The sequence below is a fragment of the Eriocheir sinensis genome, chromosome 16 (assembly GCF_024679095.1).
Source record: "Eriocheir sinensis breed Jianghai 21 chromosome 16, ASM2467909v1, whole genome shotgun sequence".
Classification (NCBI taxonomy): Eukaryota; Metazoa; Arthropoda; class Malacostraca; order Decapoda; family Varunidae; genus Eriocheir; species Eriocheir sinensis.
The window spans coordinates 21,494,726-21,513,512 of record NC_066524.1 but is presented as its reverse complement, the minus strand read 5'-3'; the positions used below and the strand labels follow the sequence as shown (position 1 = coordinate 21,513,512).

Here is an 18,787-nt window from a genome sequence, read left to right as displayed (position 1 = left end):
TGGTGGGAGGCAGTGAATCTTTGGGCTCCAGTGGGTGCACTTCCTTTTGTGGCCAGTAATTGGATAAAGGAGTGCACCATTTTTTCACATCACATCAACTCACTTTATCCATCTTTTCCTCCATCTCTCCCTATAATTTTTCACTGCCCAACCCTAATAAAGTAACTTGGCATGCATAGAAACCATTCACACATTTCATCACATCTCATTACCTTACCTCACCTTAGCTCACCTGTCCCTCGTTCCCTTTCACAGGTGCGGCGCCAAGATGAGTGAGGTCGAGCAGCAGCAGCAGCAGCCACCGCCGGCACCTGCCAATGGGGTGAACGGGTCAGCCACACAGGAGGAGGAGGTGCGGCTCATGACAGAGGAGGAGCTGGAGAGGGAGAAGATGAGGCCCCCGGATATTGACCAGGACATGAAGGTGAGGGGGAAGGAGGAGGAGGAGGAGGTGTTGGTGTGATCTTCTTCAATGTTTTCTATGTTCTTCTTTTTCATCTTCTTGTTCATCTTCTGTTTTCTTTTCCTTCATCTGCTGCTTCTTCTTCTTCTTCATTGAGTTGGATGCTGTTTGATGTTCTGATTTCTTCTCTTCTCTCTTCTACTTTTCATCTTCATCCTCCTATTCTTCTTCCTTTTTTTTTCTCTTCTTCCTTCTTCTGTTTTATCTGTGTTTCTATAAGTGTCCCTTCACCTCCATCCAGTATTTCCAGTGTCTTTCTCAGTCTAATCTTCATCTTATCTTCAATTTTTACATCTTTATTTTTTAAGTCTAATTCATCCTTCTCCTACAAACCTTCCTTCACCTACAAGCCTAATCCACATCCCCTCTTCCACCCAAAGGAGATGGAGAGGAGGAAGCGCGTGGAGGCCATCATGAACTCCACCATCTTCCGGGAGGAGCTGGAGAAGATCGTGGAGACCCAGCTGACGGAGGGCTACTCGGGCTACCAGGCCATCCAGAACATCTCGGAAATGATGGGCATCCCCTGCTCTCGTGTCAACATGTTCCGCAGTGAGTTGGCTTGGCTTTAGTTCTGGCTTGAGTCTGCTAGGTTTTGGCGTACAGCTACTGCACACATACCGTACTTTCATCTTAATCTTGCTTGAGTCCTGTTGGGTGGGATGTGTCAGGGGCTGCTTGTTAGGTCAGGGAATAACGATTGTAGGATATGATTTAAGGGTTCAGTTGATAAGGTGTGTGTTTGTCCTTCCCTGTTGCTTTGATATGAGAAACTGAACTGGACAGACAGTGGGGGAGAGTGTGGTTAGGTCAGAGAGAGTTTGTTTTGATAATGGCATTGCAAGAGATAGAAGGAAGGAGCTGTCATTGCCTCATAATAAGCAAGTGATAATAAGCAAGTGAAGGGCTGGGTAAGGAAGTGATGTCAGTTACCTCAATATGGCAAGCTGAAAAGACCGGGACAAGAGCATAGTTAGGTGTTGATACTACAGCAAGATACAGTAGGGAGAAGCTGTTTTTACCTCATAGTAAGCAAATGTAGGGCTGGGTAAGGCTGTGCTTCCTACCCTTAGCATGAGAAACTGAAGAGGAATGAGAGAGTGGCTAGGTTAGAGAGGCTTCGAGTTAATAGCATAGCAAGGTACAGTAAAAAGAAGCTGTTGTTGCCACAATAAGCAGGTAAAGGGCTGGGTAAGGCTGTCGCTCCTATTCTCTAAGTATGACAAGCTGAACAGACAGGAATGAAAGTACAGTTAGGTCAGAGAAGGAGAAGAAGAAATGGCAAGTGATAGAAGGAAGGAAGGAGCTGTTGTTGCCTCATAATAAGCAGGTGAGGGCTCTGTATGAAGGCAGTGTGGTGGGAGGCAGTGAATCTTTGGGCTCCAGTGGGTGTAGTTCCTGTTGTGGCCGGTAATTGGATAAAGGAGTGCACCATTTTTTCCAGCCCAGCTAACACCTCCCTCAGTAACGTAATGGTTGGGTGTGTGGGTGAATGTACAGGTTATAGGGTGGGGACTTTGTTGTTTGTGGTGTTATATTTAGAAAGGTGATGGTAGATATGAACTCACTGCCTCGAGTGCATAATTTTTTCCATCCCAGCGATCGCGGTGAATGTACAGGTTATAGGGTGGGGACTTTGTTGTTTGTGGTGTTATATTTAGAAAGGTGATGGTAGATATGAACTCACTGCCTCGAGTGCATAATTTTTTCCATCCCAGCGATCGCCTCCCTCGGTAACGTAATGGTTGGGTGTGTGGGTGAATGTACAGGTTATAGGGTGGGGACTTTGTTGTTTGTGGTGTTATATTTAGAAAGGTGATGGTAGATATGAATTCCCTGCCTTGAGTGCATAATTTTTTCCATCCCAACGATCGCCTCCTTCGGTAACGTAATGGTCGGGTGTGTGGGTGAATGTACAGGTTATAGGGAGGAGGGACTTTGTTGTTTATTCTGTGTTATATATAGAAAGATAATGGTAGATATGAATTCCCTGTCTCTAAGTTTAGTGTTTATTTTGCCAAGTGAGGACAGAAAGTAACTCCATGAAGAAGAAAAGGAGGAGGAGGAGGAGTAAAAGGAGGAAGAGAGAAAAAGAATGATAAGAATAAGGAATAATGATGTTAAAAGAAGAAGGATGTTAAACAGAAAGAAAACAAAGCAGAAGAAGAAGAAGAAGAAGAGAAAGGAGGAGACAGACAAATTAGAATGAAGCATAAAATAAGGAGATAGATAAATTAACATAGATAAAAATAACAACCACCACAAGAGAACAGAAAATACAGTAATAACAAACCAAATAAATAAATCACTAGAATAACACAGGTAGACACATATATAATCACTAGTAAACAAAAAATAAGTGAAATAAAAGCCACAATCAGTCTGTGTATACAAATGTTGATACAGCAGTAAGAGAAATATTCCTCTCATCCTTGCTCAAGCTCTCTTATAAGAACCTTTGATAACACAACCACCCTGACACGAAACAAGACACTCGAACCTCATGTAAACCACTTAGGCCATCTCTCTCTCTTATGCTCTGAGACTCCAATTTATTTCTACTTTGCCTCCTCCTCCTCCTCCTCCTCCTCCTCCTCCTCCTCCTCCTCCTCCTCCTCCTCCTCCTCCTCCTCCTCCTCCTTCCTCCTTCTTCTCCTCCTCCAGTCCTTGTTCTATTTATTCTCATTTTCAATTATTCATTCTTCTTTCTCCCTGATGCCCTGAAACTCCAATTCGTTCCTACTTCTCCACCTCCTCCTCCTCCTCCTCCTTCTCCTTCTTCCTTCTTCTCCTCCTCCTGTCCTTGCATTCCTCCTATTTATTTTGCTTCTCATTCATTCCTTCTTCTCTCTCTGATGATTTGAGACTCCAATTAATTCTTCCTCCTCCTCCTCCTCCTCCTCCTCCTCCCGTTTATCCTCATCTGCAGCAACCTCATTCTTTCTCCTCATCTCAGCTCTTTAAAATGCCTCCCACAATGCTATCTTGCTGTACCATCTTTTTTTTCTTCCACTTCCTTGTTGTCAAATGCATCGTCACTCCCCTTGTCCTACCCTTCCGTCTTTTTCCTCCTGCTCCTCCTCTTCACATATCATCCATACCAACCTCATCCATCACCACCTTCCACCTTCTCCTTAACCATTACTAACACCACCACCTTACACCCTAAATAAATAAATAAATAAATAATAAGTAAATAAGAACACGTCATCCATATTTCCTCATCCATCACCTCCTCACCCACCTCCTCCTGCTCCTCCGCCAGGCACCCAGAGCGTCATCCCAATCAACGACATCCGCGGCATGGAGAGCCTCAACTTCGCCAAGGGTGAGAAACTCCTCCGCTGCAAGCTGGCCTCAGTCTACCGGCTGATCGACATGCACGGGTGGACCCAGAGCATCTACAACCACGTCACGGTAGGTTCAGTTGACTTCAGTTTGGTTGACTTTGGTTGAGTGTGGCTGACTTTGGTTGAGTTCAGTTGAGTATGGTTGACTTTGGTTGAATGTGGTTGGCCGGTTGAGTTTGGTTGACTTTGGTTGACTTTTATTGACTTCGATTGACTTTGGTTGATTTTGGTTAGTGTTTCTTGTCTTCTTTTCTGGTTTGCTAATGCCTTCCCTCCCCCTCCCCCCCTGCACAGGCCCGCATCAGCCAGGACATGGAACACTTTCTGCTCAACCCCTTCGGCATGCTGTACCACGAGGTCACCGCCGCCTCGCTGGTCAAGGTGGACATGCAGGGCAACATCGTCGAGAGCGGCTCAACCAACTTTGGCGTAAGCGTGGCTGGGTTCATGCTGCACTCCGCCATCCACGCCGCACGCCCTGACATCAAGTGCATCATCCACCTCCACCACCCGGCTGTTGTGGCTGTGAGTTGGATGTTTTATCTATTTTATTTATCTTCTATTCTTCCTTCTTCATCTCCTCTCTTTGTCTCGGCCTCCATGTCTTCCTCCTCCTCCCTCCTTCGTCTCCTCTTCTTCTCTCCCTTCTCCAGTTCTGTCCACCTCCTTTCTTTCTTAATTACATAACTCACCAATTAGCTAAAGAACTTGTGATATGCCCCTTCACACCTACCCCTGTCCAGCTGTCCCACACCTACCCCTGTCTCTCATACCTACCCCTGTCCCTCTCTCACCCCTGTCCCCCTCTCTCTCCAGGTGTCGGCCTTGAAGCAGGGGTTGATGTCACTGTCCCAGGAGGCGCTGCTCATTGGGGACATCTCCTACCACGAGTACCAGGGCATCTTTGTCAACCAGGAGGAGAAGGACAAGCTGGCACGCAACCTGGGACCCATCAACAAGGTGTGTGCGGAGGAGACTAAGGACTAGGAAGATTATGGAGGAGGAGGAGGAGGAGGAGGAAGAAGAGTATGTAAGAAAGGAGAGAGAGAAGAAATTTATTGGAGAGGAAGAAGAGGAGAAGGAGAGCTTATAGGAAAGGAAAGGGAGGAGGAGCATTCATTTAGACCTTAATAGGAGTCACTGATCTGTGTGTTCAGGGGATGCTAAGAACTAGGAAAATTAGGGAGGAGGAGGAGGAGGAGTTTATAGGAAAGAAAGATGAGAAGAAGGAGAACTTATAGGAAGAGGAGGAGGAGGAGGAGTGCTTATTTAGATGTTAATGCAAGTCTCTAATGTGTGTTTAGGTGAATCGGATAATAAGGAAAGTCATGGAGGAGGAGAAGGAAATTTGATAGGAGAAAATACTATGGGAAAAGAAGAGGATGAGGAGAGTTCATTTAGACCTTAACACCAATTTCTTGTGTTTGTTCAGGTGATGCTGCTGCGTAACCACGGCGTCGTGTGCTGCGGCGAGACCATCGAGGAGGCGTGGTACAACACCTACCACACCGTGCTGGCCTGCGAGACTCAGGTAACGCCCACCACCAACCACAGACACTCCTTCTATTGCCCCTTCAGACTGACACCAAAGGAACTCACCATTGTCATTTCCTAGCCACTAAACCTAACCTTACCTCACACCTGCCCTTCCATAGATAAAGACTCCCTCTATTACCCTTTCAAACTAGCACCAATTGAATTCCTCATTGTCATATCCTAGCACTTAACACTAAAATCTTTCTTGTCATTCCCTACCTCTGTCTTACCTCACACCTGCCCTTCCATAGATAAACACTAACTCTATTACCCTTTCAAACTAGCACCAATAGAACTCCTCATTGTCTTATCCTAGCACTTAACACTAAAATCTTTCTTGTCATTCCCTAACCCTGCCTCACCATACATCTGCCCTTCCACAGATGCGCATGGCACCTCTCGGCCTGGACAACCTGATCGTGGTGACAGATGAGGCCCGTCACGCTGCTTTTGAGGTGGCCCGACGTGGCGCTGGCGGAGTGGACAGCAAGCAGGTGAGTGTATGTGTGTATGTGTGTGTGCCTGTATGTCTGCAAGTCTATATATCTATCTGTCTGTGTGTCTGTAACTCTGTCTGTTTAGTCTACTGTAGGTATATATGTCAAGCAAGTTCCTTCTGTATATACTATTTTTCACTAATCTTCTTTTTCTTCTTTTTTATTTATAGCTTTTGTCAGATGTTTACATGATGGAGGATATTAGTGAAGCCTTGTTGTTATGTCTAAGTTAATGTGTTGTTTGTTTCCTTGCCCGCTGCAGGAGGGAGGAGCAGCCGGCCAGGGACCAAAGGAGCGCAAATGGAAGGTCGGGGAGCTGGAGTTTGAGGCGCTGATGAGGTCAATGGACAACGGCGTAAGTCACCTTCTGGTTCCCCTTTGTCTCTTGGAATATGGACTTTATCCCCTTCACTGACACACCTTTTCACATCCCTCTCCCTCACCCTCTCTCTCGCTCCCCCACGCAGGGCCTGAGGACGGGCTACATCTACCGAAGGCCCCTCGTGAAGCAGGACACCTCGCGCTTCCACAGTGATGTCGCCCTGCCACCCACTGCCTCCAACTACACACACCTCTTTGACGAGGACGATATTACAAGGAGGTGGGTGTTGTCCGGCCTCTGTCAGTGCTCTTTCTCTCTCTCTCTTTGAATGCAAGTTAGTGTTAGTGTACCTCTGTTAGTGTTCCGTCTCTTTGAATGCAAGTTAGTGTTTGGTTACCTCTTAGTTTTTCTTCTCTCTCTTTGAATACAAGTTAGTGTTTGCTTAGATCTGTTAGTTTTCTTCTCTATCTCTCTCTGAATACATGTACTTGAAAGGTAGGCAGAGTCAGGGTTAGTTAGAAATAGATAGGTTTTGTTTCACTTTAAAATCCATGTAAGTTAATGTCGTTTTTCTTCTTTGATAAGTGATGGTAATGCTTTTTTAATTGGTTGTCTATTATCTTATTTCCTTAACTGTTTACATGTTTATTTCTTTGCCTTGGGAGTAGCTTTTAGTAGTAGTTACAGGGCACTTCTTTCCCTACTCTCCTTGGCACCCTGAAGCTCATTTTTCCTCTGTCTTTAGCGATGGTTAGGTTAGTTTTATTTGGGAGTAGTGTTTAGTATGATCTCTAACACGACTCTTCTTCCCTTCCTCCTCTCTGTAGCCCCCTGAAGCGCATTCTGGACGGCCGCAAGACCCAGGACAAGACTCGGTGGCTCAACTCCCCCAACGTGTACCAGAAGGTGGAGGTGCTGGAGACCGGGACGCCAGACCCCAAGAAGATCACCAAGGTAGAGATCATTACCACCGAGAACCTTAACTAATAAAGGACTTGCCGATGTGTGTCTCAGTTCGTCTCGGCAGGAAGGAGTTAGAGAATGAAAAGATAGTCGAAAGAATGAGGAAATAAAACCAAAAACGAGAGAGAAATAAAGATGAATGAGAAAATGGCCAAAGTTGTTTATGTCAAAGTTTGGCGAGTATAGTAATAGATTTGTCATTTCCACGTCATCGCTTGTCTAAGTTTGTCTTGGGCGGGAGTTAATTCCTGGGTTTAAAATATTTAGTTCGACTGCGTCTGGTGAAGGAAGATTACAGCAACACATCCCTTTCTTCACTTGGTATTTAGGTTCATCTGTTGACGGTGGATTCTCGCTAACACACATCATAACACTGTCTCGCTAACACACTGGCGCATACACTTAACAATTCAGCACTTGACGCTTCAAAATTCCACCGAGGTTACAAGTGAGTGGCAAGTTAAGTCCCTCTCCCCATCACACTCTTTCTGCTCTCTGCCACTTATAAACCTCAGAATTCCACCGAGGTTATGAGTGAGTGGCAGGTGAAATAGGGCTCCCCATCACACTCTTTCTGCCACTTATAAACCTCAGAACTCCACCGAGGTTACAAGTGAGTGGCAAGTTAAGTCCCTCTCCCCATCACACTCTTTCTGCCCTCTGCCACTTATAAACCTCAGAATTCCACCGAGGTTACGAGTGAGTGGCACGTTAAGTCCCCTCCCCATCACACTGTTTTCTGCCTTCGTATTCCATGGTGTGTGTGTGCTGTGAACCCTCTCCGAGCATAGAATTACTCCTACCACTCACAGGACCCAACACTGCCTCCACTCACACCATCCACTTGTCACTAGCTTTGGGGAGACAGAGACACGGGCAAGGGTTCATTCAGACAGGCAAGCTATAAGAATCAAGTGTCACTGTTCTTTTGGAGAGGAGTTCATGATATATACTAGATTTCTGAGTTTGTTCTTAGCTTGGGAGACACAGGCAAAGGTTCAGCTCAGACAGGCAAGCTTTAAGAATCAAGGGTCGCTGTTCGTTCAGAGAGGAATTCATGACATATACTAGATTTCCGAGTTGGTTCATGTACTGTACTTTGCTTTTGCTGCATTCTATAGACAAATTCACAGGCAAAGGTTCAGCTAGGGAAGCAATGAGAACTGAGTGTTGCTGTTCTGTAAGAGAGAAATTCACGACATATGCTAGATTTCCGAGTTGGTTTTTAGTCCATCCATCGACAAGTTATGCCAGAGTGATGTCCCGTACTTTGCTTTCCATGCATTCTATAGACAAATACCAGTAACTTTCTATAGCTAATGGCCTTGGTGTATGGTGGAATTCATGACGTATTAATTTTTCAAGTCGTTTCTTAAGTCCATCCATCGACAGGTTATGCCAGAGTGATGTCATTTGCTTTTCCTCTCTGTAGACAAATTCCCGTAACTTTCTGTACTGCTTAGTGGCCTTGGTTCTTAGTTTTGCATTCATTTATATTTTGAGTCGGTTTTTAGTCCATCCATCGACAAGTTATGCCAGAGTGATGTACCGTACTTTGCTTATCCTGCGTTCTATAAACAAGTTCCCGTAACTTTCTGTACTACTTAAAGGCCTTGGTTTGGTTTTATACTCTCCAAAGCACAAAGCAGCCTGCCATAGGTCTCCTCCTATAATCATAACTCAGCACTGCCCAAGCATCATAGGTGGGTTGAAGCAGCCAGCGACTCACCTTTCCGAGTCATGATATATATCGTTCGTCACCTGTATTTCAATATATGTGGCCGCCCTTCCCTCGAGACGTTTCTTGCAATAATGTGGTTCTGTCATCGGTGGTTCTGCCTCTTCACTAGCTTTATATGTGTGTGAGTGTACGTGCATGTTCAATACTGTTCCACGAGACATATTTTTCATTGAGTAAGTAAGATTAATCAGAGAGAGGCAAGTGGAAAGCGGCAAAAAGAATGACCTTATTTTTTAGCTGTTCCATAATTACGGCGCAGGTGGAAAAGGCGACTTCTGTGTCTCTGAACTTAAAGACAATTGAAGAACAGATAAGCACCGGAACTTTTACCTCTTATGTGTGTGTGTGTCCTTCTCTGGCACTTGTATGGACTGACATCACAGGCATAGCAAGACATGTAGCTCAGTGGTCTGGAGTACATGAATCTTTGTGTCCAGCTGCCTTGTATCACCTTGTATTACCTCCCTGACCCCATGTTAGTGTTAATACTCAAGGACACTGCCAGTAAGAGTAGCTCCCTTATAAACAATTCCATATATACCATCTTGGGGTTCAGGGGTTGTCTGTATGCCAGTCTGGTGCAAGTTAGCTCTCCTCTTAAGGGTACCATTCAGAGTTTGAGGTCAGCCACAGCACAGTTACCCACCATAGCATAATGTTTTCTATAATGTGTTCCCTGTGCCCATATACCAGCTTCTATCTGTGCTTCAGTGGCTCAGCAAGGCAGCTTCCTTCTTTAAGATATCAGTGTCAGCAGCTGTGGTTTGTGGTTTGAGTTTTTTTCGAGTCATGATGAACTGGGATTTCTGGCAAGCTTCAGACAGTGGCCGACATGCCTTAGTAGTGTTACCATACCCAGAGACACTAAACTACAGCATAACAAGATCAGAGAAAGGAGAAATATTATTGGTTTTAGATTTCCACAAGATTTAGTTCGTGTGGTAAAGCTGTTATGGAAGTTAAAAGGCACATTACTATTTTATTTGCTGTCACAGGCCTTAGTAGAGTTCCCTTACCCACATAACAACGAAAAACAGCATAACAAGATACATAGGAAGGACAAATATTACTGTTTATAGGGTTGCACAAGTCTTAAGTTCATGTGGTCAAACTGTTATGGAAGTTAAAAGAACCATTACTATTTTATTTGCTGTTACAGGCCTTAGTAGAGTTCCCTTACCCACATAACAACAAAAAACAGCATAACAAGATATAGAGGAGGGAGAAATATTACTGGATTTAGAGTCATGTATCTATCACCGTACGGCCAAAAGCATCGATAAGGTACTGTGGCCATCACCTGCAAGAGTTACCGAACACTTTTCAAGCACCAAACTCTTGCCACATGTCTGTCATTAGCATTAAGGAACCTGTATATCCCTTTGTTTTTTGTCTGTAGCTGGTTAGTTGTAAGGGCAGCATGAGCCGTGCATATATATAAAGTGTGAGGCATCCATTTAGAGTAACGGCGTGGACTGAGGCTTTCCGAGGGCGTATGCTGTGTAGGTGGCGGCAGCCTTGGTCGGTGCAAGGTGGGCTTTGTGGGGCTTTCCAATGCAGGGTTTTAAAGGACTGGGAAAGGCGAGTCTGTAGTCTGTCTATCTGTGAAGCCTCGGAATTAACCTCTATTTTGGGTTTTGAAGGGCTGAGGAAGGCAAGTCCGTATTCTATCTCTCCGTGAAGCCTCGAAATTGACCTCTATTTTGGATTTTGAAGGGCTGGGGAAGGCAAGTCTTTAGTCTGTATCTGTGAAGCCTCGAAATTAACCTCACTTTTGGGTTTTGAAGAGCTGGGAAAGGCAAGTCTTTAGTCTGTCTTTCTGTGAAGCTTCAAAATTTACCTCTCTCCTGTCCACTCATCTATACACTCACTCTTTCCTAGGGGCAGTGATTAGTGGACTTTTTTTTTTCTCAGTTAAATTTTTGCCCTTGAGCTGCTTCCCTTACCATAAAATATGTGTTCTAGTGTTACTCAGTTTTTATATACACATTTCTGTTTACCTGAATTTTTATCGCAACTCGCTTTGTTCTGGGTTCGTGAAAGGCAACTCGATATTTTTTGTGCTTTTCGGGGAAGCTTCCAACCACCTTACGTGTTCTAATGTTACTCAGTTTTTATATACATTCATATCTATTTACCTGAATTTTTATTGTAACTCACTTTGTTCTGGGTTCGTGAAAGGCAACTTGATATTTTTTGTGCTTTTTGGGGAAGCTTACAACCACCTTAGGTGTTCTGGTGTTACTCAGTTTTTATAGACACTTATTTAATTCACTTTGCTGTTGTGGGTTTTCGAGCTCATTACCCACACTCAAACTTTCGTAGTCTTACATTATTTTCGTCATCATGAGCTGCTATGCCAAGACTTCGAGTTACTGGGCTCAGAGCATAGTGTGAGTCATTCCCTCAGGCACAGAAGAAGGGAGTCACAATCTCTATCTGTCTTCAGGCGTAAGAATTCCATCCGTTTCCATCTTGCTAAACAAAGTGAGATGGGTCAGTTTAGTTTTGCTCAGCTGTTTGCGTTTTATCCTGTACGTCGAAGTCTGATAATTCCATCCAGTTATTTACCAAGAGTGAGATAGTTGTGTCCTTTATTTTTTCTATTAGTTCTTCCTCGCTGACTCCCATGCGTTGCTGTAGTGTATGTCCCCAACTTGACCTCAGTGGTGTTCATTACGGACATTTTCACTATGTTATTGCAGTTTCTCTAATATAAAACTTGACCTTTCTTTTCACTCTTTCTTACTGTTCGTTCTTCATCACTTTGCTCCTTCCTGCGGCACTGTCCTGAACGCTCGACACAAACCCTTCGTCTCTCTGGACAACACTCGCAGGGGTGATGGGCGGCCTCGGGGAGTCACATTTCGTCCCTCAAATCAAAGACATTTAGTTCGTAGTATTTGACGTATGGTGTTTTGTATCATTTCACACTCACTTTTCACTACGTTAATGTGCTTTTTTATATATGTTACGCACTTTAGTTGGTAATTACTCTAAGCACTTCATTTGCCTTTTTTTATTTTAGGTTATAAGAGGCAGCTCCAGTTGTTACCCTTTCTCTCAATGTGGGGCAAACTCAAGCCTATGGGAAATACATAAGTGGTTTGGCCGGGTATATTTTGTAGCCCATGATGAAGTAGGAACATTACGAGAGTTAGGCAACTATATATGTAATACGCTTTAGTTGGCAATTACTCTTAAGCACTTCATTTGCCTTTTTTTATTCTAGGTTATAAGAGGCAGCTCCATTTTTTCCTCTTTCTCAGTGAACAAAGTTAAATCTGTGGGAAATACATCAGTGATATGGCCGGATATATTTTGTAGCCCACAATGAAGTAGGAATATTACAAGAGTTAGGCAACTATATATTTGCGAGCGTTGCGTAGGTGGATTTTACGAGAGAGATGTTACCCAGTTCTGGTGTCCTAACGTAAACCATTGAAGCTTTCCCCTAGTGAGTAAAGGTAGCGAGGTAAGCACTCTATCCATGGTCATAATCTGTGCATTTTAAGCTTGTGGTCTTAATACTGTCCTCTGTGTGTTCACCACATGATCTTGGCTTATAATAAAATAATGGTACTCAACGATACTTTCATTTTGCAATATGATAGACTAGTAAAGGTGGTCGTGAGTGTTGACCTGCCCTGTCATAGCCCCGGGAGTGTTGGACCCCTTGAGGTGAGGCCGTAGTGTTGGGATGCTGTCACGTGCACCTTTACTAGCCTATGCTGTGCCTGTTTCTGGTTACTAGTGGCTGGTGGCTGTCAGGCTGCCGGCAGTTTACATGCAAAACCAAGCACAAAGGGCCTTGCTTTTTTTAATTTTTGATTCAAGTGCAAAGCTGATGATTGATGAGCTTCTTTTTCCCACACACACATGAAAACTGAGCCCTCTAGTTAAGGAAACAGTCCTCGCTGCTGTTTCTGACATGCTGAGCTCTAGGGAAACAGGCACAATGCAAAGCTTTAAGTCACCTCCAAAAGCACAGACAGAAAGGCAATGATCAAAAGACAAGTGTCCAAGGCCAGGCCCTAATGTGCTTTGTTTTGTTGCACCAACAGTGGGTGGCCGACAGCTCCCCCACCCACTCCTCCTCCACTGCCGTCAAGCTGGACTCAGCGCTCCAGTTCGTCCCTCCCAACACCAACCCGAGGGAGTTCAAGACAGTCCAGAAGATGGTGAGTCCTCAGCCTCCTGCCCTTGTGTTCTTAGGGAAGATGTTCCTCGTGCCCTGTTCAGAGGCCCTTGTCAACAGGGTCATTAGTTCCCTCCTTTATTTACATAGATATTGTTGGGCTATTCCATTACAAACATATTTACTTCATTACAAACATATATACTTCACTACAAACATATATATTCCATTACAAACATATATATTCCATTACAAACATATATATTCCATTACAAACATATATACTTCACTACAAACATATATATTCCATTACAAACATATATATTCCATTACAAATATATATATTCCATTACAAACATATATATTCCATTACAAACATATATATTCCATTACAAACATATATATTCCATTACAAACATATATATTCCATTACAAATATATATATTCCATTACAAATATATATATTCCATTACAAATATATATATTCCATTACAAATATATATATTCCATTACAAACATATATATTCCATTACAAATATATATATTCCATTACAAATATATATATTCCATTACAAACATATATATTCCATTACAAACATATATATTCCATTACAAATATATATATTCCATTACAAATATATATATTCCATTACAAACATATATATTCCATTACAAATATATATATTCCATTACAAATATATATATTCCATTACAAATATATATATTCCATTACAAATATATATATTCCATTACAAACATATATATTCCATTACAAATATATATATTCCATTACAAATATATATATTCCATTACAAACACGTATACTTCATTACAAACATATATACTTCATTACAAATATATATATTCCATTACAAACATATATATTCCATTACAAATATATATATTCCATTACAAATATATATATTCCATTACAAACATATATACTTCATTACAAGCATATATATTCCATTACAAATATATATATTCCATTACAAATATATATATTCCATTACAAACATATATACTTCATTACAAACATATATACTTCATTACAAATATATATATTCCATTACAAACATATATATTCCATTACAAACATATATACTTCATTACAAACATATATACTTCATTACAAATATATATATTCCATTACAAATATATATATTCCATTACAAACATTTATATTCCATTACAAACATATATATTCCATTACAAACATATATACTTCATTACAAACATATATACTTCATTACAAATATATATATTCCATTACAAACATATATATTCCACTACAAACACATATATTCCATTACAAACACATATATTCCTTAACAAACATCTATTTCAAATCAAGGCTTAAGGAACTATTAGAGTAAAACATAACCTTCATATTAAAACAGCTTGTCATTTGTGTATATATGAAATAAACACATCATCAGTAGTAGGACGAACCCCCACTCACGACCCCTTGACCTGACCCTCCCCAGATCAAGGAGAACCGGCGGGTGGGCAACATCAGCGCCGGGCCGACCTCTCACCTGCTGGAGGGTGTGACCTGGGACGAGGCGCGGCGCATGCAGGACGCCAGCATGTCGGCCGCCTCGGACCACGTGATCCTGGTGGGCGCCGCCTCAAAGGGCATCATCCAGAGGGACTTCCAGCACAACGCAGTGGTGTACAAGACGCCCTATGCCAAGAACCCCTTCGATGCCGTCACCGACCAGGAGCTTGAGGAGTACAAGGAGCTGGTGGAGCGCAAGCAGCGAGGAGACCCGAGTAAGTTGTGGGGTCATGTTCTTAACCCGTCCGCTGCGATTGGTACGGATTTTGCCTTCACTGGTAGCCTGGTAAAATATAGGGTCGTATTTTAAAACATTTCGTCGTCCAAGTTCACATATTTGGCAAGGCTTTCGTAAGAGTTGTGGGCATTTCCAGGGGTAGTTTTATGACCCTGGTGGTAGTCTGACCCTTCCTCTGTACTGCGAACCTAAAGAAACACTCACTAGAACCTGATTAACCCCCTCTTTGACCTTTAGAAACAGTTGATATGACAAGTGAAAGTGTCTTATAACACCAACCATAGTCCCAGGTCTTTCTCTGCCTCTGTGGTGGATAGTGGTGTGCTTCCCATGTGGTATTGGCATGCTGGATATCCCCTCCCAAGGTGCAGGACTTTACATTTTTCTTCATTGAATTGTAGCAGCCACTTTTTGTTCCATTCCTGTAGCTTGGTGAGATCTTCTGGTAGGAAATCCACAGTCAAGGGGTTAAGGGGGAGAAGGAGGTTCTTAGTGAACAAATGAAGTAGTGGAAACTTAAACAAACACAGCAGGAAGAAGTACCATGACCCCTTCAGCACACACACACTCACTAACCATCCCCGCCCTCCCTCCCTCCACAGTTGAAGAGATTGAGATTGAGAAGATGAGCATCATGCCGGAGCGCGCCACGGTTGACGTTGTTGATGACCACCAGCAGTCAATGGACGCCGGACGCACTGCCATGTCCCCCACCAGCCCCATGTCCGACCAGGAAGGTGAGTTTGGGCACGGGCATTACTGTTACATTATTTTAAGGACTTATTTTGCAACTTTACATTATTTTAAGGACTTATTTTGCAAGTTTAACTATATATATAAACATGTATGCAGTGTAATTTCAGTGATATTTGGCACCATATTTACTTGCGTCCCCTTATCTCAATATCTTGTTATCTTGAGGCTGAATTCTTGCATGTGTGACTTAAATATCGACTTTTATTTTCATTTATTTTGTTTTTCCGTATTTCCTATTTGTCGGTATTCAAACTGTTTGATCTGCCGAGCATTCACAAGTCTCCTTCTGGTCGTCTATGGAAGTGGTGGCACCCATTCATTTATGTCCTTCAAACTCTTCTTTTATGCTCCATTTTATTTATCTCAATAGCCATTCTTCTTTTATCACCTTTATGCCCTTTTTTGATGTCTCATTAGCTTTTCTTCCCATCATTTATATGCCCTTATTTTATTTGTCTCATTAGCTTTTCTTCCCATCATTTATATGCCCTTATTTTATTTGTCTCATTAGCTTTTCTTCCCATCATTTATATGCCCTTATTTTATTTGTCTCATTAGCTTTTCTTCCCTTCACTTATATGCCCTTATTTTATTTGTCTCATTAGCTTTTCTTCCCTTCACTTATATGTCTCATTAGCTTTTCTTTCTTCCCTTCACTATATGCCCTTATTTTATTTGTCTCTTATATGCCCTTATTTTATTTGTCTCATTAGCTTTTCTTCCCTTCACTTATATGCCCTTATTTTATTTGTCTCATTAGCTTTTCTTCCCTTCACTTATATGCCCTTATTTTATTTGTCTCATTAGCTTTTCTTCACATCATTTATATGCCCTTATTTTATTTGTCTCATTAGCTTTTCATAGCTTTTATTCCTTCATTTATATGCCCTTATTTTATTTGTCTCATTAGCTTTTTATTTTATTTGTCTCATTAGCTTTTCTTCCCATCATTTATATGCCCTTATTTTATTTGTCTCATTAGCTTTTCTTCCCTTCACTTATATGCCCTTATTTTATTTGTCTCATTAGCTTTTCTTCCCTTCACTTATATGCCCTTATTTTATTTGTCTCATTAGCTTTTCTTCCCTTCATTTATATGCCCTTATTTTATTTGTCTCGTTAGCTTTTTCTCTTAATAGGATGCAGGACTTTATTCAGCTACCTCATATGCATTGCTATTTTAAGCCAATTTTTCGAGTCAAATGCCCTTTCAGCTTCACATTTTTAGGCATATCCATAGTTTTTTTTCCTAGATTCACTGTAAAATATTATCATCAGGTTTATTTTTCATTTTTTTGCATGTAACTGGTTGAGATTTTGTTTTGAAGGTTCATAGAAGCTGTTACAAGACTTCACCCCAGAGTTTAGTCTAAGATAACTATTCTGTGTGTCGGTTCTGGTGTGCATTTCAGCTGGACACATTATACTCAGGGTCATGATCGATTTTAAGTAATATATTGAACAGTAATATAATCTTTAAGTGTCAGAAGAGGCATCAAGATCGTAAGGAAAAGATGTTGCTTCCACAGTCATCTTGTACATACTGTTGAAGAATGAGTGAGGTGAAGAACATGACTGAACCCCACACAGCTGTTTCCCTCATTGGCAGTTGTAGAGAGGGAGATATATTCAGCCACCACCACTCACATATACACTCCTGGTAGCCGTTCCTCTAAAAATTCAGTTACATGGGCAGAAGAAGTTAGAGAAAGCTGTTGTGGATTTAAATGAGTACTGAGGTCACCCACAGCTATAGTATATGCCCCCAACTTAACCTTACCTGACCTCATTCACCATTTAGTCACCCAAAGCAAATAGAGACATGGTGAGGCTGCCCTGTATCTTACCTTACCTAAACTCACACCAAGCTATCATCCAAAGCAAAGTAAACCTAACACAGCTAAGGCGAGGCTACCCTGTACAGAATCACTAAGGAAGGTACACCCACTTACACACACTCACTAACTTCTCCAATAACAAATCCCTTATAAGTTAATTGCATTGCCGCATTTCATTGCTCAAGGATATTGCAGGTTCCTATGGCTTGTTAACCTGATACTTTAGCTAGGGATGGTACACTAACTCACACTCACTTCTCCAATAACAAATCCCTCATAAGTTAACTACATTAGCTTATTTCGTTGCCCAAGGATAGTTCACGTACCTCATGGCTTCTTAACCTCATAATCTTGCTCTGTACATTATGATAAGGTAACTACACGCCTTCCCATAGGTTATAACACTGCCCAAGGATTGTCCAGGTTCCTCATGGCTTCTTAACCTCATAAACTTGCTCAGTACATTGTGATAAGTCAACCAAATGCCTTCCCATAGCCTTGATAATGTCTCCTCTTAACAGCAGTGTAAGTCTTGGGGTTGGGGTGGTAAGGAGTGTGAAAGAGTGTCTGTCAAGCATATCAAGGATGGGATGAAGGTGGTGCACATTTTGCTGGTTTAAGATTAACATGGATTTCTCTCTCTATATTTTTTAAGGTTACAAGATATACTACTTGCTCACCCTGTATATATATTTAAGTATTTGAGAATATGACCTCTACACACACACACACACACACACACACACACACACACACACATACACACACATACACACAGGCACACAGACACACATTCATGAACCAACCCCAGAATGTAAACAGTCATATATATTTAAGTATTTCAAAGCACAATATATACCCACACACACATACTAGTACACCAGACAAATTCCACACACATACACACACACACTCACACATGCATAAACTAACCCCAAAATATAAACAATGATCTAAAGGGACATTTCAAGCAGACCATAACACTAACACAGAACAGGGACACACTAGCCACACCACACACATACCATAGCCAGTCAGTCAAGCATGAAGGAGGACAATGCATATAGGGATAGTTAGACCAGTACAGTACACTAACAGTACAGGGAATGACCTCACATTTTCCATAGAAGCAGTCTGGCAGGCGGGATGGAGGGCAATGACTCTTAAAACAAGACAGGGACATCACACAACACCCCTCACAGTTAGCATAGCAATAGTCAGCCAGGAAGGAGAGCAATGCATACAGGAATAGTTAGGACAGTATATGACCTTAGCACAACACAGACACATATAGCCACACGTCACACCACACTAGTCAATTAGGACCCAGGATGATTCATAGAAGGATAGTTTGGACAGCACATGACACACCAACACCTTAGCC

At 42.1% G+C, this 18,787-nt stretch overlaps 1 protein-coding gene and 2 long non-coding RNA genes across 19 annotated transcripts in view; all 3 read left to right on the top strand.

Annotated features, from left to right (window-relative positions):
- The window catches only part of LOC126999556 (protein hu-li tai shao-like), a 72,127-nt gene that overhangs the window by 37,091 nt on the left and 16,249 nt on the right, over window positions 1-18,787 (top strand). For all 17 annotated transcript variants that reach the window (XM_050862302.1, XM_050862303.1, XM_050862317.1 and 14 more), the window contains exons 2-14: window positions 256-424; window positions 844-1,015; window positions 3,729-3,880; window positions 4,108-4,338; window positions 4,630-4,773; window positions 5,246-5,344; window positions 5,733-5,843; window positions 6,109-6,201; window positions 6,314-6,447; window positions 6,996-7,122; window positions 12,937-13,053; window positions 14,498-14,786; window positions 15,412-15,546. In XM_050862302.1, coding sequence (XP_050718259.1) covers window positions 269-424; window positions 844-1,015; window positions 3,729-3,880; window positions 4,108-4,338; window positions 4,630-4,773; window positions 5,246-5,344; window positions 5,733-5,843; window positions 6,109-6,201; window positions 6,314-6,447; window positions 6,996-7,122; window positions 12,937-13,053; window positions 14,498-14,786; window positions 15,412-15,546 — 1,960 coding nt within the window. In that variant the 5' untranslated portion in view covers window positions 256-268. The remainder of the gene's footprint in view (window positions 1-255; window positions 425-843; window positions 1,016-3,728; window positions 3,881-4,107; window positions 4,339-4,629; window positions 4,774-5,245; window positions 5,345-5,732; window positions 5,844-6,108; window positions 6,202-6,313; window positions 6,448-6,995; window positions 7,123-12,936; window positions 13,054-14,497; window positions 14,787-15,411; window positions 15,547-18,787) is intronic.
- Window positions 1,022-2,713, top strand: LOC126999565 (uncharacterized). The gene is made up of 2 exons (XR_007753432.1): window positions 1,022-2,009; window positions 2,279-2,713. It is a non-coding gene; the product is annotated as an uncharacterized LOC126999565 (long non-coding RNA).
- On the top strand, window positions 7,589-12,459 carry LOC126999561 (uncharacterized). Its single transcript, XR_007753426.1, has 2 exons — window positions 7,589-7,737; window positions 7,824-12,459. It is a non-coding gene; the product is annotated as an uncharacterized LOC126999561 (long non-coding RNA).